The sequence below is a fragment of the Rhamphochromis sp. 'chilingali' genome (genome assembly GCF_963969265.1).
Source record: "Rhamphochromis sp. 'chilingali' genome assembly, chromosome: 20".
Taxonomy (NCBI): domain Eukaryota; kingdom Metazoa; phylum Chordata; class Actinopteri; order Cichliformes; family Cichlidae; genus Rhamphochromis; species Rhamphochromis sp. 'chilingali'.
In genome coordinates this window covers 688,961-710,518 of record NC_137947.1, presented here as the reverse complement: position 1 = coordinate 710,518, position 21,558 = coordinate 688,961, and the positions used below count along the sequence as shown (strand labels likewise).

Genomic DNA, 21,558 nt, shown 5'->3' with positions numbered 1-21,558 from the left:
TAAACGAAGCCTCCTCAAACTCAGCAGCTGAGCTTTTAACTGATCCTTTAACTTTGCCCAACATGTTTCTGGACCAACCCATATAAAAGGCCATACCTTGGACCTTGTCTTTTCTTTGGGCCTCGATATCGAGGCTGTACATTTGAGTGATGATAACGGTGTCTTTTTTTAGCTCAATTCTAGTTCTAAACAAACACTCATAGATCATAACAGCTGAGAGGTTCTCTGTCATGACTGACAGTTCTCTACTTTCTCATGAAATAAAGAACCTGATTAAAACAGGTTCTATCTCACAGGAAAAGGCATGCCCTTGGATCAATCAGTCCATTTTAAATTTGAGGAGAATATGCTGCAAAGCTGAACGACTATGGAAGAAAACTGAACTTGGCTCTATCTCAGAGATCTCGTGTTCTCTTGAAATGAAATCAGAATATTTTTCTAGACTCATATCAAAAAACGAGAAATCCCGAGATTCTGTTTGACAAAATCAGATCTATCGTGTCCCCAGATGTGGTACCTGTGCACTCTCAAGCAGACAGTAACAAACTTCTTTGATGTTTTGTTGAGTAGATCAAGTCCTGACTCCTGGTCAACTTTTACAACTGTGACATATGATGTAATAGCAGCCCCGGTGGACAAAATGAAGCCGTCTTCAGGTCCCTCAGATTTTCTCCCCCACTAAACTTTTTTAATGTTTCATGTTTTCTAATCGTTTCCCAGCTTTTTTTAAACGTGCCATTGTAAACCCCAGCCTGGATTCAACACTACATCAACATGATAGACCTACTTTCAAACTCCCTTTATGTCAAAACTTTCTGAGAAGGCAGTTACTGTCCACCTTATAGCGCACTTGGATAAACAGTTAATCCTACCATCCCGATAAACACACTGAGAGATCTGGTTGGGTTGTCTGGCTCTGTCCTTGAGTGGTTTTCATCCGACATATCTGACAGGAGTCTAAGGCTGCGTTCACACTGCAGGCAAAAGCGCATCAAATCAGATTTTTTGACCCTCTGCGACCCATCTATCCGATCATGGTGTGACAGTGTGAACGGCACAAATCCGATATTTTCAAATCCGATCTGGGTCACTTTCGTATGTGGTACTGAATCTGATACATATCTGATGTTTCAGAAAGCGACTGCTGTTTGATGGTCATGTCGCATTAAATCCGTCTTTTACGTCACTGACACAAGACAGACGCCAACTATCAGCGCCGGAGAAGACATCGTGAACGCTTCCTGGCCATCCGGTGAAACTGTTGGGAAGACAACGTTGGAGAAACGTGAACATTTTATTTGTACTGTATAATCTGCAGATTCTGACAGAAATCTGCAGCTATCCTTGGAAGCACAGCTCCTCTAAAACAGCAACAAGGATCATTATTAGGTTATCTACATTATTATGTAAATAACAAATAACTTAAAGCAAAAACTGGGAAACGTGAAGTCCGAAGTCTTTATATTAAGGGCCATCAGTCAAACATACTGTTGCTCTGGGTCTAAACACAGCGCGTTGTGTGTGACGTCTTCTTTTGCACATGCGAGCGCTTTGAGCGTTCACACTAGAGAGCGTTTGCTGTCGCATTTAATTTGTAGTGTGAACGAGCAGACAAAAAAATCAGATTTGATCAAAAAATCTGAATTGAGCATCAAGACCTGCAGAGTGAACGTAGCCTCAGTCTGTCTGCAAACCAGATTATGTCTGAATCTACAGAGTTATGTGGAGTTCCTCAGGGCTCCGTGCTGAGACCTACTCTGTTTTTAAAATACATTCTTCCTTTAGGCCAGATAATATCTGCTGATGCTGTCTACCTATCACCTTCCTTACCACTTGCATTACACTTCCTCACAGGGACCAGCTCCCAGTTTGGATTCAGGAGACAGACCCCCTCTGTACTTTTAAGTTTAGGCTTAAAACGTTCCTTTTTGGGAAACATATAGGTAGGACTGGATCAGATGACCCTCAGACCTCCCTTGGTCACGTTGCAATAGGTCTGTTGAGGGCTTCTCATGATGCATCCATGAACACATGAACACATGCGTGTTTAGTCTCTGGCTCTGTTCTACAGCATGTATTTGTCCTGTCTTCTTCCCTCACCCCCAAGGTGGCCACCCCTCCCTGACCCTGGTTCTGCTGGATGTTTCTTCCTGTTTAAAGGGAGTTTTTCCTTCCCACTCTTTTCAAAGCACTTGCTCATATGGGGTCCAATAATTGGTCAGGTGTTTCCCTATAATTGTAGCATCTTTATGTTACAATATAAACAACTCTGAGATGAATGTTGTTGTGATTCAGGACTATATAAATGACTGAATTAAAAAAAAAAATCAGCAGGTCAACAAGTACTGAGTGGTACATCGCTACTATTAAACTTGTTTTGTAAATAGTGTTTCCTAAATTTGTACAGTAAGTGTGTCGTGGAGAACCCTACAGTATACTGGGGAATATGGAAGAAACTGTTCCTTTTGTGAAGGTCTATGTACAGGCAGGAGTCGAATGCAGGACTCAGCAGTTAAAGAACAACACATTTATTCACAATTTCCAAAAGACCAAAGACTTGTGACGGTTCGAGGCAAGGAGCTGGGCAGCACTGACTGTTAGCAGACAGCAGTCCAGCAAAGACTGAAGCCACTACTTATGAAACGGCTCCAGCTAAGTCATCAACAGCAGGTCTGTGATCAGGCTGAACCAGTCACATCAGGCCATTTTATTGTACTTTTAAATTACACAGACAAGCAGAAGCAGGAGCAGGAGCAGGCAGGTCTTCTACACCCACATTTCCTACACTCTACCCGGTGATAGGTGACCTGTTGACTGCCTCCCTGGATCATTGCTGGCTCAGTGTGGTACTAGGCCTGAGTCTGGGGCTTGCTGGGCCTTGGTCCCTCTGGGAGATTGTTATTAAGGTTGGGGATTCCCCTTACTGCCGCTCCCCCCTTGTCGCTTCCTAGGTGTTGTGTATCATTTGAGTATGCTTTGCTACAGATGCAGCGGTTGGAGACCCAGCCTGTGTGTTTGCTTTATCCTCAACATCTCCCCTCCCTCCCTCAGACCATTATTCTGCTTGCTACAACTTCTGAACAGGACTGGATCAGACAGATAAGCAGAGCCCGATAAGCTGCGTTTTACTTGGCACTGATTGTGAAAGTTTGCCAGAAAAAACAAAACAAAACGAGGATGATTACGACCCTGATCTTAATCATCTCCGTCTTTGGGCTGAGGCTTCAGATGCCTCTAACACCGCGTGTTCCTGTGTCGCGCATCTGACAATGAAAAGGTAAAAAGAAATACCTCCAAGTAAACAATTTGCCCACTCCAGCTCCCACAGGGGATTTGTGGAAAAGGGGAGTGTATTTATTTTTCTTTAAACCCACTACAACTTCCAAGCTAGCAGTACTTGTCTGTTAATGCTAGCATTACCAGCTCCTACACACATACACAACACACACGTACCACATATTCATAGCAGTAGAGACAGGCCTAATGATTACAATAATAAACTGGATCACCAGAAATATCAGGATTGATAAAGAAGTAGTGTTGGGGACAAAATGAGCCCACAGGGGAACTAAAGGGAGAATGGCCAAAGCAGTACCGCAAATTTATTGCAGTGCACCACAGAAGAATGTGCAGGAGCTCTAACTGATAATGAAGGCAACTACAGGCGTGGAGGTGCTAAGAAACGGTATATCAGCAACAGTTTGGGGGTTTGGAACAGATTGTGTAACTAAAACAATACGTAGAGATAGGTGACAAAGATAAGAAGCAACAGATTCGGAGATCCCACAGAAACACCCTAAAAAGACTCTGAGAAGCGAACATCCTCAGGACCACTCAGTGCTAACAGCCATCGACGTGGGCTGAACCACAAAACCACGCCGAGGCTGTCATGGTCTACGGTGGGTGGCTGGAGTTTCCATTAGGCTCCTGAACTGACCTGGGATCCGCCCCTGGGCAGGGCCAACTCCAGCTCCTGCACACCTGGAGCCTATTGCAGGCAATCAAGCCAGAGGGATTTAAACCACACATCGATGTTCACTCACTGCCAGTTCGTCATCAACCCATGTTGGTAACAGGTCTTGTGTTTCAAATTCTCGCTGTGATTTATCTTACTAACAAAGACTCTTTTGTACTACAGTTGCTGTACCCACCCTGGCTCACTCCACCTCCGGACTCGGAATACCTAGTGATCATTCTGGAAATCCCTCTGTGCCTCACCTGCCTGCCCTCCTGCCATCACACTCCATCTGGAGCCCCGGATCTCAGGTCAGCCTTTCCACGCCACTCAGCCTCCCCTGGATCTTCATCACCCCCCTCTCAAACACTCCAGGTCCCTAACTGCAAGTAAGAATTGCTGCTCTTATACTGGCCACTTCTGAGCTGCCTTCACTACCTGCCTAACTCCTATATCCTCTCCCCTCAGTGTGACTGTTCCCCACTCAGCTCCGTTCCACTTCTCAGGCCTCGTTCCCTCGCCCTAGCCACGTTCCCCTGGGCACGCCACACCAAGGCTCCACGTCTCGTCATTTTCTGTCTTTGCCACGTTTCCCTTTTTTTCCCCCTTGCACTTAACCGTAATAAACTGTTAAATCATCTACTGTCTCCGCTCTGGGTTTCTGCACCTGAGTCCTATTCAGTACCGGCCATCCGTCGCCGTGACAGAGGCTCCTTTGTTTGTTTGTTTTTTCCAAAAGCAGTCACTGAATAGATATACTTGGAACGTTTGTCACAAACTTATTCTGAGCAACATTAGTGCAATACCAGTGAACAGCAGCTAAGAGTAATGTTGACTCAGTAACTCGTAGCTCCCGTGTTTTTTAATACGATAAGCCTCACATTTAAAAGTGTTGGACACAACAGGGAATATACTAAAACTGGCTGTACTTGGGGTTTGTGTATATTTAATCTATAATTCAGTTATTTTTTAGATAATTAGGTAAATAAATAATATATGTGGTGTAATTGAATGTGTAAGAAGCCCTAAGGTGTGTATGAAACAGTAATTACTGTGGACTGTAAGAAAGTTCCTGTTGAGTGTGGATATTTGGGAGGAAGTGATAAGCAGGGAGGAAATGGTTTGTACAATGATGTGCAGATAAACAGGGATGCAACAGAAAAATGTTCTCACAGCGGCGGGTGCAAATGCTTCCTGTGCCTTAGACAAAACATGAAACAAATCCACACTTTCAACATGGTTCGCTAAATGTCAATAGAAACAAAGCGTCATATTAACCACGTTTTAAAAATCAATCTAGCTTAAAATAGTGTTGTCAGTGAAGTAAAAGCAGTGACAGAATTTTAAATCTAATGCATAACTGTAAAGCTTTATTATTCAGTTTTAGTTCTGATTGTGTTTGTCATGACAAATCATTTACAATAACTTATCCAGTAAATAAGATCAAAGTAACGAATTTATATAGATTTGTTTAGACTTACTAAATGCCCACAAGCCACCAACTACAGTAACTGAATAAATAAGGTAATACAAAAAAATTAAAGGTGTTACATGAAGAGGATGTGGGACCTATGGAATCTCTGATACCCAACATCTAGTATCTCAGTGTACAACACAAATACTACACAGTGGGACGTGAGGATGTCAGGGGGGAGCAATCATGATCTCCACCTGAGACTGGGCACCGAGCCCCACGTACAGCTGTTGCATTGAAGGTGTTTCAGTGCGAAAGCAGCTCATGGCTAAGCTGGGAACCTGGACCCTCCATGGCTGAAGTCCAGCCCCAGAGATTGTTGTAAAATTCCAATAGATCAGCAGATACTGAAATATACAAATATTATCACAATAATAATATTTTGTAATGAGTTACAATATATTGCTAGTTCAAATCTTTTAACACAAAGCCAGTGTTACAAAACGGATTCCAAAGCAATACTCTGATGTGAAGAGTGCATGAAATGCAGCCTTCATATAAACACTCTTCAAAAAGTTACATTTGAACACACACTTAAGTGTTTGATAAAATATCAGTTTCAGACTGTGGCGCAGTGCAAGGGCGTCGATGGAAGCGAGATACGCACACCCAACCAACATAACCGAGCTTTACGAGGAGGAGGAGGAATGTGTGAACTGGTAGTAACTTGTCCACAAATGGTAGAACCCAGCTAATAGAGCCTGTAAGGTTGAAGCAGCAGTAGTCACACTCACGTGATCAGCTTCGTTAGGTTTACACTGTTGTTAAAATACTGTAAGTACAGGTTAAGCCACAGACAGGGTCAGAGACAGTTACTTGTGAATGTTTTTTTAAGTGTTCAAATCCAATCAGATATCTGCATCAAACACACTAACCTTGTTACTGGTACTTAATGCAAGTCTCTCTGGCTGATTGAATTTTGACATTGCTGACCACCAATATCAGCTTCCACAGGAACGATGGGTTCAGTGTTCAGCGATAGCAGTAACCTTCCGGCCAGAGCCGTGCAACCCAAGAAGAATAATTCCATCACATCCACTTAGGATCTTTGCACTGAATAAAACCACTTTGCAAATTAGATTAAGAAAAAACAGACATCTAGCCACACAAGAAATCAAGAAAGATTTAATGTTTTTGAAACAGAGACACTATGAAAGTGGCATTAAATCTACCAAAATATTGGCGTGGAAATTGAAAAAAAAGACAGCGGAAAATACAATTTATAAAATTAGGGACCCAAGTACAAAAGTGATAAAAAATAAATTAAATGAAATACAGGAAGCCTTTGAAAGATTCTATAAAACCCTATACTCTGAAGCCCCTGGCGGGACTGAAGCTCAGATTGATAGCTTCCTGAACCCTCTAGACTTACCCACTTTAGATGAAGAACAAAATCAAGCAATGATAATGAACATAACTGAAGAAGAATTAAAAGCTGCAATTAATAGGCTTAAATTAAGTAAATCACCAGGACCAGATGGTTACACGGCAGAGTGGTATAAAGAATTTAAAAAGGAACTGATACCTGTTTTACTGCCTACATTGAATTGGGTCTTGAAAAAGGCACAAATGCCCCCCAGTTGGAAGGAGGCAATTATCTCAGTTATACCAAAAGAAGGCAAAGATAAAATGGAATGTGGATCTTTCAGGCCAATCTCTGTTCTTAATGTGGACTATAAACTTTTCACATCTATCATGGCCAAACGGCTAGAAGAGTTCCTACCAACACTGATATGTAACGACCAAACGGGTTTCATACATCAACGCCAAACACAGGACAATATACGAAAGACACTACATATTATGGACCATATACAAAAACATAAAATCAAAGCAATTGTGATGAGTGTAGACGCTGAAAAAGCCTTTGATTCCGTCAACTGGAAGTTCCTTTACAGGGTATTATATAAATTTGGCTTTCATGATACGATTATTAAAACTATACAAGCTCTATACGACAATCCTACAGCCAGGATTAAAATTAATGGATGCCTATCCAACAGTTTTACCCTAAAAAGGGGCACTAGACAGGGCTGTGCATGGTCACCGTTACTTTTCGCACTGACGTCACATCTTATGAAGACTCTAGAGCGGCTCTTCCTCAACCTCCTCCGACCACAGGTACAACATGCCCAGGACCCACTACAGTTTGCATACAAGGCGGGTGTCGGAGTGGAGGATGCCATCCTGTACCTCCTACACAGAGCCCACTCACACCTGGATGGGGGAAAAGGCACGGTCAGGATCCTGTTTCTTGACTTTTCCAGTGCCTTTAATACCATCCGGCCCTGTATGCTTCAGGAAAAACTGAACAGGATGGAGGTGGACCCCTGCCTGGTGGCTTGGATCTCCGACTACCTCACCGACAGGCCACAGTACGTCAGGCTGAAGGACATCACGTCTGACACAGTGGTCAGCAGCACAGGAGCACCACAGGGAACTGTGCTGTCCCCTCTTCTCTTCACCCTGTACACCTCTGACTTCTGCTACAACTCTGAATTATGCCACATTCAGAAGTTTGCAGACGACACGGCCATCATGGGGTGTATCTGGGATGATCAGGAAGAGGAGTACAGAAGTCTGGTGAGGAACTTTGTCGCATGGAGTCACACAAACCACCTGCAACTCAACACCTCAAAGACTAAGGAACTGGTTGTGGACTTCGGGAGGTCCAGAGAAGGTCCACTGCCGGTTCAGATAGAGGGGGAGGAGGTGGAGGTGGTCAACAAGTACAAGTACCTCGGGCTGTGGGTGGACAATAAACTGGACTGGTCATGCAACACAGAGCACCTGTATAAAAAAGCCCAAAGCCGACTGTACTTCCTCAGGAGGCTGAGGTCTTTTAACATCTGCAGGAAGCTCCTGAGGATGTTTTACCAGTCGGTGGTTGCTGGAGTACTTTTCTATGCTGTGGTGTGCTGGGGGAGCAGCACAGCAAAGAGGGACTCATCCAGGCTGGAGAAACTGATCAGGAAGGCTAGCTCTGTGGTCGGCATGAAGCTGGACACTCTGGTGACAGTGGCAGAGAAAAGGACATTAAAGAAACTGATGGACATTATGGACAATGCTGGGCATCCTCTGCACACGGCCATTAACAACCAGAAGAGTCTGTTCAGTGACAGGTTGCTTCTCCCAAAGACAAGAACTAACAGACTTAAAAACTCCTTTGTCCCACACGCCATCAGACTGTTTAACTCCTCTCTGGAGGGGAGAGGGAGGGGAAACAGGAGGACAAAGGAGGGGGGAACAACTAAGCTGTAGTGCCTCTTCACCTCACTGTGCAATACCTTTTGTAAATAGTCAACAGTGCAATAGACTCAATACTTGAAATGTGCAATTCACTTGTATTTTTATTTTTTATTCCTATTTATTCTATTTATCCCCTTCGTATATTTTATTTATATTGTCTCTGTATTTATATATATATATGTGTGTGTGTGTGTATTATATATATATATATATATATATATAATATTCTGTAACTCTGTAACTTCTGTCGGTGCTGTGCTTTTTTGGAAATCGAATTTCCCAGAGGAACCCACCCGAGGGATTAATAAAGTTCTATCTAATCTCTAATCTAATCTAATCATTATACTTGGAACCACTAGCTCAATTCATTAGGCAAAACGAAGAGATTAAGGGAATTTCTATCAAAGGGATGCAATATAAACTGGCTTGCTATGCGGATGACATTTTGGTCTACCTTGGACACCCAACATATTCTTTACCCAAACTGATGCAATCATTTGAACAATACGGCCAATTATCAGGCTATAAAATTAATATAGGTAAAACCCAGCTACTCTCATATAATTATAGCCCACCAGAAGAAATAAAATGTAGTTATCCCCTGGTATGGCAAACGGAGTGTTTTAAATATTTAGGCATAAATTTACCGAAAGATCTTACAAAACTATTTGAACAGAACTACCTACCTTTATACAAAAAAATAAAGGAAGATATAGTAAGATGGAACTTAATTCCTTTCTTTAGCTTTAATTCAAGAATTGATTCTATTAAAATGAATGTATTGCCAAGATTTTTGTATCTATTTCAAACCCTACCAATAGAGATTAACCAAAGTCAATTTAATGAGTGGGACAAAATGTTATCTAGATATATATGGCAAGGTAAAAGACCAAGGGTTCGCCTCAAAACTCTACAGCTGGCTAAGCAAAAGGGAGGATGGGGCCTCCCTGACCTCAGATACTACTACTTTGCAGCGCAGATGAGAGCAATAATATGCTGGTGTAACCCATCATACACTGCCCAATGGAAAACCACTGAGGAACAAATGCTGTCTATTCCTATTCAGGCAACTCTAGCTGACAATAATCTACAAACCTATATAAAAAACATTGATGACCTGTGGGTGAAAAGAACCCTTAAAACATGGAGAACTATTATAAAGGAATATAAACTCGAGACCAATATTACAGTTCTTAAATGGTGTGCTTACGACTCAGAGTTCAAGCCTAATGAATTGGATTCTAGATTCAAGGACTGGACAGGTAAGGGCATAACAGCCCTGTGTAGTATAATGAAAGATGGAAAATTGTTCAGCTTTGACACGCTTAGAAAGACATTTTCATTAGAAAAACAAGACTTCTATCGATATTTGCAGTTAAGGCACTATGCTGACACGAAGATGAGAAACGTAACAATGATAAACACACGCTTGATGGAACTGTTTATAGAAAGCTATAACTTTATATATAACATGTCTCTATAAGGGTCTAATGGATTTGAAACCACATTCGACTTCATATATTAGAACAAAATGGGAGAAGGAAGGAGGGATAAAAATATTAGAGGAAGAATGGACGGCAATATGGAGATATCAGTGGATGTGTACCAGCTCACGAAAGTGGAGGGAATTCGGCTGGAAGTGCCTAATTAGATACTTTATAACACCTTCTCAGAAGTCTCATTATGATGATAATTCCCCTGCTTGTTGGAGGAACTGTGGAAATCAAAGTGCAAATCACTACCACATTTTCTGGGACTGCTCTATCTTGAGGGATTATTGGAGAGAAATACATAATGCCTTACAGGATATCTTTAAATGTGAAATACCCCTCGAGAGTAAGACTATGTTCTTTGGATATATACCTCAGGAATGGCCTAAATATGATAAACATTTAGTAAATATTCCACTGGTGGCCTGTAAAAAGAGTATCACCAGAAAATGGTTATCCCCGGAGAGCCCAAACATACAGTGGGGCAAAAAAGTATTTAGTCAGCCACCGATTGTGCAAGTTCCCCCACCTAAAATGATGACAGAGGTCAGTAATTTGCACCAGAGGTACACTTCAACTGTGAGAGACAGAATGTGAAAAAAAAATCCATGAATCCACATGGTCGACGCTTCGACGCCGCAGCAATTAAAACAACAAACGGCTGCGCGCGCTCGGAGTGCACCAGTGAAGAAAATGCATTCGTCATCACAGAGCATGCCGTGAGGAACACCTTCAGGAGGGTGAACACCAGGAAGGCAGCAGGACCAGATGCAATCCCTGGCCGGGTCCTTAGAGCCTGCGCTGATCAACTAGCACCGGTGTTCACGGAGATCTTCAACCTCTCCCTGGCCCAAGCTGTGGTTCCCACGTGCTTCAAACAGTCCATTATTGTCCCTGTTCCAAAGAAACAACAGCCCGCTTGCCACAATGACTACCGTCCAGTAGCACTGACTTCAATTGTGATGAAGTGTTTTGAAAGACTGATGAGAGATCACATCACTTCTTCACTTCCTCCCACCATCGACTCACTTCAGTTTGCTTACCGGACTAATCGTTCCACAGACGATGCCATATCTCACCTGCTCCACACATCCCTGAGTCACCTGGACACTGGCAGAGGGAATTATGTTAGGATGCTGTTCGAGGACTACAGTTCAGCATTCAACACAATAATTCCCTCTAAGCTTTTCACCAAGTTGACGGATCTAGGACTCAGCTCATCACTGTGTCAGTGGATCCTCAACTTCCTCACAGACAGACCCCAATCAGTGAGGGTAGGAAAACAAGTCTCCCCCTCCATCTCACTCAGCACTGGAGTGCCTCAGGGCTGTGTTTTAAGCCCCCTGCTGTACTCACTGTACACTTATGACTGTGTAGCCACATCCGACACCACCTCCATTGTCAAGTTTGCTGACGACACTGTTGTTGTGGGCCTGATCTCCGACAACATCGAGACGGCCTACCTGGAGGAGATTAGGAACCTGGAGACCTGGTGCCAGGAGAATAACCTCCTCCTAAACATCAGCAAGACTAAGGAGCTGATCGTGGACTTCACTACAAAGCAAGCGAGGAATTACAAACCCCTCATCATCAGTGGCACGCCAGTGGAGAGAGTGGACAGTTTCCGATACCTGGGTGTCCACATCACTCAGGACCTGTCATGGTCCTGTCACATCAACACCCTGGTTAAGAAAGCCCGTCAGCGTCTCTTCTTCCTCAGAAGACTTAGAGACTTCCATCTGCCACTGAAGGTGCTCAAGAACTTCTACTCCTGCACCATCGAGAGCGTCCTGACGGCAAACATCTGCACCTGGTTTGGGAACAGCACCAAGCAGGACAGACGAGATCTGCAAAGGGTGGTGCGCTCGGCAGAACGCATCATTCAATCAGAGCTCCCTGACCTGCTGTCCATCTACACCAAGCGGTGCAAGTCCAAAGCTAGGAAGATTATGATGGACCTCTCCCATCCCAACAATGGACTCTTCTCACTGTTGAGGTCTGGGAAGCGCTTCCGCTCCCTTAAGGCCAAAACAGAGAGAATGAGGAGGAGCTTCTTCCCACAAGGCTATTCGGGGCCTGAACCAGGTGTAGGACTGGACTCTCCCAAACACGTCACTATAAGACTGGACTCTCACGTCACCACACGCACCACCACACATTTCCTATAATCCTATAATTCCTATAATTTATAATCCTTATCTTTATAATCTCTTCTGCTATTTGCACATTCTTTACTGTAAATTCCTAAGTTAATTTGTAAACTTTTGTAGTAAATTGTAAATATTGTAAAACTTTTCTTCTGTCATTTAATGGTCGGGCATTGTACAGCTACAAGCATTTCACCCCCATGTCATACTGTGTATGGTTGTGTGTGTGTGACAAATAAAATTTGAATTTGGTAGGATTTGTAAAGAATTTATTCGTAAATCAGGGTGGAAAATAAGTATTTGGTCAATAACAAAAATACAACTCAATACTTTGTAACATAACGTTTGTTGGCAATAACAGAGGTCAAACGTTTACTATAGGTCTTTACCAGGTTTGCACACACAGTAGCTGGTATTTTGGCCCATTCCTCCATGCAGATCTTCTCGAGAGCAGTGATGTTTTGGGGCTGTCGCCGAGCAACACGGACTTTCAACCCCCGCCACAGATTTTCTATGGGGTTGAGGTCTGGAGACTGGCTAGGCCACTCCAGGACTTTCAAATGCTTCTTACGGAGCCACTCCTTTGTTGCCCGGGCGGTGTGTTTTGGATCATTGTCATGTTGGAAGACCCAGCCTCGTTTCATCTTCAAAGTTCTCACTGATGGAAGGAGGTTTTGGCTCAAAATCTCACGATACATGGCCCCATTCATTCTGTCCTTAACACGGATCAGTCGTCCTGTCCCCTTGGCAGAAAAACAGCCCCATAGCATGATGTTTCCACCCCCATGCTTCACAGTAGGTATGGTGTTCTTGGGATGCAACTCAGTATTCTTCTTCCTCCAAACACGACGAGTTGAGTTTATACCAAAACGTTCTACTTTGGTTTCATCTGACCACATGACATTCTCCCAATCCTCTGCTGTATCATCCATGTGCTCTCTGGCAAACTTCAGACGGGCCTGGACATGCACTGGCTTCAGCAGCGGAACACGTCTGGCACTGCGGGATTTGATTCCCTGCCGTTGTAGTGTGTTACCGATGGTGACCTTTGTTACTTTGGTCCCAGCTCTCTGCAGGTCATTCACCAGGTCCCCCCGTGTGGTTCTGGGATCTTTGCTCACCGTTCTCATGATCATTTTGACCCCACGGGATGAGATCTTGCGTGGAGCCCCAGATCGAGGGAGATTATCAGTGGTCTTGTATGTCTTCCATTTTCTGATGATTGCTCCCACAGTTGATTTTTTCACACCAAGCTGCTTGCCTATTGTAGATTCACTCTTCCCAGTCTGGTGCAGGTCTACAATACTTTTCCTGGTGTCCTTCGAAAGCTCTTTGGTCTTGGCCATGGCGGAGTTTGGAGTCTGACTGTTTGAGGCTGTGGACAGGTGTCTTTTATACAGATGATGAGTTCAAACAGGTGCCATTCATACAGGTAACGAGTGGGGGACAGAAAAGCTTCTTACAGAAGACGTTACAGGTCTGTGAGAGCCAGAGATTTTCCTTGTTTGAGGTGACCAAATACTTATTTTCCACCCTGATTTACGAATAAATTCTTTACAAATCCTACCATGTGAATTCATGGATTTTTTTTTCACATTCTGTCTCTCACAGTTGAAGTGTACCTCTGGTGCAAATTACTGACCTCTGTCATCTTTTTAAGTGGGGGAACTTGCACAATCGGTGGCTGACTAAATACTTTTTTGCCCCACTGTAAGTACATGGATGGAAATCACAATGGAAATCTATAACATGGAAAAGATAACAGCTTCTGTTAACCACAAGCTGGAGAAATTTACATCATACTGGGAAAACTGGGTCAAATATATCACGCCTCACAGGCCAGATTTTATTTTTACAAACCAATAACTGTGATGTATGAGAGCATATATTTATAGGATCACCCCCTACCAACACATCCGTTTTTTTGTTTTTTTTGTTTTGTTTGTTGGTTTTGTTTGTTTTCTTATTTCGGATTATGTGATTGTTTCAATTGCTTCTATAGTTGTAAATATTCTCTCTTTATGACTTGGATGTAAATTAAAATACTATTTTGGTATCTAAGGCAGATAACCTAAGCAAGAAGTATGCTTACATGATGTACAGACTGTGAATGCCTGCTTTTGAAACCTTAATAAAAAAAAATATAAATCAAAAAAAAAAAGAGTTTCAATTCAGGACATGAAACAGTTCCTTTATATTTTAAAACTTGTTTTAAAATAAGACAAGAACACAAGTGCACATTACAAACTACCAGTCAGAGGTATGAAGGAACCTTACAGTAATGGGTAAAAGCAACAATCACCCTTTTCAATATTCCACTCATTTGTTTTATTTCATTATTTGTTTGGCAACTGGCAGCTCGACACACCAGGACATAATCCAAATTAATCTCCGAGAGCGTCCTAGTCCAAAGCTGTACAAGAAGAGCATTAAAATGTTTGTGTATCAGATCTCTTTGCACAGGTTGGGATATCTCTTCAGAAGCGCCGTGGCTTGCTTTGGTGGCAGACGTCCTCCCTGGATGTTGCTCTGTCCAGCTTTATTCTTCGCATCAGCCTACGAAGGAAGAAGAAGATTTATTACAGATGTGTTTATGAGAGTAATGTTTCTAAACTACAACAAGGACACTTCTGCCCACTTTCAGCCCAACATTTTGCAGGAGTTCAGAGTTTAGAAAGAATAATGAGGAAGAAGCACAGGTGTGTGCTTCTAGTCTCCCAGGGCTGTTGCTGAGCTGGCCGGTTCACTGAAATGTAACTGTACCTTCTATAAAGTAACCGAACTCTCAGCTCAATGTCAAAACACAGAAAACTGATGTAAACCACCAGTCAAAGGTCGAATGTTTTTTCTTTATTTTCATAACTATTTACATTGTAGATTCTCACTGAAGGCATCAGAAGTATGAATGGACACATTTGGAATTATGTAGTAAACACAAAAATGTGAAATAATTCAACTTTTTTTATACTGTAGATTCTTCCAAATCCCCCCTTTGCTTCGATTAATGCTTTGCACACTCTTGGCCTTCTCTCCGTGGGTTTCACGAGGTCGTCACCTGGAATGGTTTTCCAACAGTCTTGAAGGAGTTCCCAGAGATGCTGAGCACTTGTCGGCCTGTTTGCCTTCATCCCAAACCATCGCCACTGGGTTTAGGTCAGCTGACTGTGGAGGCCAGGGCACCTGGTGCAGCACTCCATCACTCTCCTTCTTGGACCAATAGCCCTCACACAGCCTGGAGGTGTGTTTGGGGTCATTGTGCTGTTGAAAAATAAATGATGGTCCAACTAAGTGCAAACTGGATGGGATGTGTCTGCAGGATGCTGTGAGCCACGCTGGTTCAGAATTCTGAATAAATCCCCAACAGTGTCACCAGCAAAGTACCCCCACACCATCACACCTCCTCCTCCATGGTCACGGTGGGAACCATGCATGCAGACCGCAGTGGACCATCAGACCAAAGCACAGATGTCCACTGCTTGTGTTTCTTGGCCCAAACAAATCTCTTCTGCTTGTTGCTTCTCCTTAGTCGTGGTTTCTCTGCAGCTATTTGACCATAAAGGCCTGATTCACACCGTCTCTGAACAGTTGATGGTGAGATGTGTCTGCTACTGGAGCTCTGTGTGGCATCTATCTGGGCTCTAACCTGAGGAGCTGTTAACTTGTGATTTCTGAGGCTGGTGACTCGGATGAATGTATCCTCAGCAGCAGAGGGGACTCTGGGACGGTCCTCATGTGAGCCTGTTTTGTTGTAGTGTTTGATGGTATTGTGACTGCACTGCACACAGTCAGTTTTAGCCATTTTTAGGACTGACTGACCTTCAGTTCTTAAAGTCATGATGGGCTGTTGTTTCTCTTTATTAGCTGATTGGATCTGTCAAATAGGGCTGTCAACTATTTACCAACCTGCCCTGCACAACACAACTGATGGTCCCAACAGCAATAAGAAGGCAAGAAACTCCACAAATGAACGCTGACAGGCTCACCTGTGAGGTGACCATGTCAGGTGACAACATCATGACGCTCACTGAGAGAAGGCCGAGGGTTTGCAGCCCTGTCAACAAAGCAAAGTGTGGCTGCTTTGAGGAATCTAAAATATGAAACATATTTTTATCCATTTATTTAGTTATCTTGTTTTTTTCTTTGCTACATAATCCTGTGTATCTTGCTTCATATAGCTGATGCCTTCAGTTTGTATCTACAATGTAGAAATGAGGAAAAATAAAGAAAAATCATTACATGAGAAGGTGGTTCCAAACGTTTGACTGGTAGTGTATATCTGTTAGGAATGGTTGTTTTCTGCCACTTGGTTAAGGTAAGTTGTACATCAAGATCACACGAGGATACATAATTTGCATATGATGCATAATTTATTTTCCATTTGTGTTACTCTAAAATAACAGTAACACTCTTCTCCATCCCCATTCTTAGTTTTTCTGTACTGCTAGAGTCACAGTTAATGCATGGGCATGTTTCACTGAATTCTGCAGAGCATGGACATACCTGAGCCTTTTCCACACACATATAAAAGCTGTTAATCTCATTAGAGCACAGAGTGTCCACAAAGTTGTTCTGCTTCCAACAGGCCATCAGGACTGACATTTCAGTGATACAAGAGGCCTCTGTGGAGAAAGACATTCGTGTTTACACATTAATCCAACTTGAGTCATTCATAATAAATCATTTAACTGGACTTCTACAGGCAACTACAAGTGTAAAGTAAATCCAGATACTTGTGTATAAACACAGAAACGTAACTCTGTTGTAGTTCTTTGAGAAAAACGTTTAATAAATGAATAAAATGTCTATTTGTGATTGATCTGAAACATCCTGCAGATCAAACTGACGTTTTAAATCATCTAAAGGCGGAGACATCTGTCAATTAATATTGCTCTTCTATTCTTCTACGACATCAGTATCCGGTCACTTTTGCAGCATTTAGTTCAATTTGAGTGGAGCACAGCCCCAAGCTCCACCCTGCTGCTACCATCAGCACTGAACTACGCTGCATGTAGTCAGCCTGTGGTGGGCCTTCTGCAGTCAGCCCTCTCGGTCCGTTAATCCTGCCGCGCTGATGTATTCATGTCTTTATGTTCTTACCCCCTTTCTTGGGTTTTCGGTTCGCTACAGCGTCTTTCAGAACCAGAGCCCTGTTGGGTTTGAGCACTGGTTTTCCGTTCTGTCCGCGGAGCAGTCTGCTGACCTTCTCCTGGAACACGATGCCTCCCTGCGTGGCCATCGTAGTGTGAAAGTCCTCCCCTCACTGTGCCTCAGCTCCACGGGGAGCTGCTGCCTCGCCGAGGAAATATTTTGAAACTTTGAGAATGAAAAAGCAGAAGAAAAGCTCTCAGTGTTTGTCTCGGTGCTTCATTACCTCACCAAGCTTAGCTGCGCGGCGCCATGTTTTACCGTAGAAAGAAATTAATTGTCGTAAAGGTCTTCTTCTGCTTTATATTATTATTGGCATATATTAGCATTGCAGCAAAACGCTGCATTACCGCCACCAACTGGCGTGGAGTGTGGACCGAAATGTCAAAAAATAAAGATAAAAAATCAAATCCTCCCAAACAAACGAGTCTGCCTTAAAAACAAACTATGGCCTGATAACTCTCACTTCTCCAGTTCTTACGAAATAAATCAACCAAGTCCAGCTTCACGTTCACATCACCAAGCTTTTGGATCATTGTCTTTTTTACAGCATCATATTTCTGACGATGCACTAAAACATGTTCTGTTGTTTCTTCTTCTCTATTGCAGAGTCGGTGTCGTAATGTGTACGTGTGGCGTGACATCATTTGCAAACGTTTTTTTAAATAATTGAAGGAAAACAAGTTACAAGAACACAAAAACGTTTAAAAGACAAGCCAGGGACTCACAGCAATAGCATTAAGAGTCAGAGAATATAATGAAATAAGACAGTAATAATGTTTTCATAAATAAGTAAATACACAGCAGGAGATTTTAAATAAAAACTGCAGTTTCTTACACAATTCAAGTTGTTTTCACAGCTTTCTGGTTGATGCAGCCAGCAATAGAGCTTCATTAATGTAAAAAATAGGACAGGGTTCTTGTTGCTAAATTTACAGTTATGAATGAACAGATTGATGGCATTATAATGGCATGGTCCAAAGCCAACAATAAAAGGATACTCAGTGGTAGCATCGGCTTGATACAAATCTTTATAAAAATCAAAAAATAACACAAATATTACTTTCAATGAGATGAGAATAATTATACTCGATAATAATCAATAATATAAAATATACAAGTTTTCTATTACTGGAGATATGTTGAGTTAGTTTTCCAGAAAATAGCTTCACCATTCCAGGAAGATACATCAGGGTCTAACTCCTCTAATACTGAAACCAATGAAGAAGTGAAATGATAAAATTCTAGCATCAAGCAAAAATTTAATTATATGCAACATTCTCTGACTGGAAGAAATTAGTTTAACATTTAAACTTATTTTCTGCACATTCCAGCACATAAAATAAAATATTTTGTGTGTTTACACTCAGTCTTTCAAATAGATGCAAGTAAAACACAGCAGAAAATAAATAAAGTCAAAGACTCAGCGGTCCTGTTGCTCTATTTTCACCTGTAAAGCAGGAGTGGGGTAGGCGGAGGTTTACCCTGGTGCAGGTGTGCAGCGGTCAGTGGAAGAATCCGCGAGTTTCTCTGTGAGTTTCCCATCACGTTGTAGCTACTCGGTGCTTGTTGGAAGTTTAGGGGTTTTTTCGCTGTAAAAAGAAGTTTTCTTCCCACGCACAGCGGACACTAATGTTTTTGTCACTTTTTATGGAATCAAACTCAAAGTAAGGTCAGTACTTCCACGCTTTAAACGCTGCACGCTCATACTCTCTCCACACTCGATATGTGATCCATTGTTGATCTGCACACAGCTGTTGTCACGAACGTCGCACTCGCTTACGTCACTGTCATGAGACATTCTCGCAAAATAAATCATGGTTTTAGTAACGCAGTAACGCAGCGTTCCTACGGGAAAGTAACGGTAATCTAATTACCGTTTTTGCAGTAATCCCTTACTTTACTCGTTACTTGAAAAAAGTAATCGGATTACAGTAACGCCATTCTCTTCCTTTTAGATCTGAGCTCAGCCTTTGACACCATTTCTCACTCTGTCCTTCTAAGCAGACTTTCCTCTCTCTGCATCTCTGACACACCCCTCGCCTGGTTTCAATCATATCTCCTCGACCGCTCCCAGTTTATTCAACTAAGATCATTCCGCTCTCGTCTATTCCCCGTCACCTCTGGTGTACCCCAAGGCTCAGTTTTAGGCCCTCTTCTCTTTATAATATACATCCTCCCTCTAGGTACCATCTTCCGCAAATTTGATCTTCAGTTTCACTGTTTTGCTGATGACACCCAGTTATATCTCTCTTGCAAACCTGATTCCTCCCTCCCACCTTCTTCCCTTACAGAATGTCTATCCGAGTTAAAATCCTGGTTTTTTAATTTTCTAAAGCTCAATGAGGATAAAACTGAGATCCTCCTTATTGGCACCAAATCCAGCCTTTTGAAGGCTAACCTTTTCTCACTCACCATCACTCCACAGTTTTCCCTTCTCCTCAGGTTAAGAGCCTTGGTGTCATCCTAGACAGTTCGCTTTCCTATAAATCTCCCATCAGTAATCTCACCCGTTCTGCCTACTTCCATCTACGTAACATTAACAGATTGCTTCCTTCTCTTTCCACCCAGTCTACGTCCATTCTTGTCCACAGTCTTGTTACCTCCCGTATTGACTACTGCAATTCTCTTCTGCATGGTCTCCCCCAAAAATCCCTCCATCAGCTTCAACTGGTTCAGAACTCTGCTGCTCGCATTATCACCAGAACCCCTCCTACCAGCACATCACCTGTTCTTCAGGAACTTCACTGGCTCACAGTGAAATTCCAGATAATTTTCAGACTTCTTCTGCTCACCTTCAAGGCCATTCATAACCTCGCTCCTCCTTACCTTTCTGACCTGTTAACCACCACCTGTTCTGCCCGTTCACTTCGTTCTTCTTCTTCTATCCAGCTTGCTGTACCTTCCTTCCGCCTCACCACCGTGGGAAGCAGAGCTTTCAGCTGCTCTGCTCCCAGAAATAAGAAACACTGGTTCTCTCCCAGTTTAAATCCCAACTCAAAGCTCATCTGTTCAAATCTGCATATTCACTGTGAATCCACTGTTTGTTCATTTTATCTTGTGCTTTTGTTTTATTGTTCTTATTCTGCCATTGTTTTACTAAGTGTTTTATCCTATTGTAAAGTGTCCTTGGGTGACTTGAAAGGCGCTCATAAATAAAATCTATTATTATTATTATTATTATTATTACTGCCCATCTCTGAACCCTAGTAAATACAAAATGCAGACTCTTTTTGATGATGGTTTCATTTATTGAAGGAAAAACGCTATCCATCTACCCGCCCATGTGACAAAGTGCCTAACCTTGTTAAATTCTGAATTTCTTTAAATAACAATATATTTTGGAAAGCTCAGATCAGTTTCAGGTGTGAGTACTGCCACACCTGCTGAATCAAGAAATCCCTTAAGCAGAACCTGTCTGACAAACTGAAGCAGGCTAAAAGATTTAATTTTGTTTGATTGTCAGTTGTTGGGATAGGATATCTTTCTAAGCCATGCTATAGCTATTAGGAATGGTTCTTGGTCAAAGTAGACATTCATTTTACCCGAATCTTTCCACTCATAATTGTTTCCCTCCATTTATTTTTCACAACATTAATTTCACCTTCCTCTGTATCCTCCTCACACTTTTGTTGGGACCATGGGTGCTTCTGCACAGCTGGTGCTAGTAACAGCAGCCTCCTGTGAGCCTTGTTGTTGCTGCTACAGTTGATGGTGCAGCTGCTGCTGCAGCCCTGACTTCTAACACGTCGGTTCATCTGACACACTTTGCTGCATTTATTCTCAATTTTACAGCTCCACCATTTCCCCATTTCTTCCACACTATACTCTGTTGGAGCGCGAGCTCACCGCAAAGGCCAGGAATGAGTCAGCTGCGTTAAGAGATTTAACTGGGTAATCTAATGAAAATCAAGGAATGGTCAGCTGTCAGTGTTTGTAAGGCCAACCAAGCAATTTGCAATCACGTTTACCTTCTGGTGCTTTCAATAGTGAGACATACCCTTCCCCCCAAAGTCCTTAGAGAAGAAGTATAAATACAAATATGTGGTGCTAATTATGAGATATTAGCCTTAAAGATAAAAGTGATTCCCAACAGTT

General features: G+C 42.5%; 1 protein-coding gene across 1 annotated transcript; it reads right to left on the bottom strand.

Annotated features, from left to right (window-relative positions):
* Window positions 1–14,619: 14,619 nt before the first annotated feature.
* On the bottom strand, window positions 14,620–17,739 carry chchd1 (coiled-coil-helix-coiled-coil-helix domain containing 1). The gene is made up of 3 exons (XM_080868661.1): window positions 17,413–17,739; window positions 16,816–16,934; window positions 14,620–14,871 (listed from the first exon to the last, which is right to left on the bottom strand). Exons 1-3 carry the CDS (start codon window positions 17,549–17,551, stop codon window positions 14,761–14,763), a joined length of 369 nt encoding a protein of 122 aa, XP_080724787.1. The 5' UTR covers window positions 17,552–17,739; the 3' UTR covers window positions 14,620–14,760.
* Window positions 17,740–21,558: the final 3,819 nt, after the last annotated feature.

What these genes read in the sequence shown, in the direction of transcription:
- chchd1 (XM_080868661.1), bottom strand. Translation starts at nt 17,551, where the DNA reads ATGGCCACGCAGGGAGGCATCGTGTTCCAGGAGAAGGTCAGCAGACTG. An exon ending in CCGAAAACCCAAGAAAGGGG is followed by an intron (nt 16,935 to 17,412) that starts GTAAGAACATAA and finishes CTTTCTCCACAG; the next exon opens with AGGCCTCTTGTATCACTGAA. An exon ending in TGTGTGTGGAAAAGGCTCAG is followed by an intron (nt 14,872 to 16,815) that starts GTATGTCCATGC and finishes CTTCCTTCGTAG; the next exon opens with GCTGATGCGAAGAATAAAGC.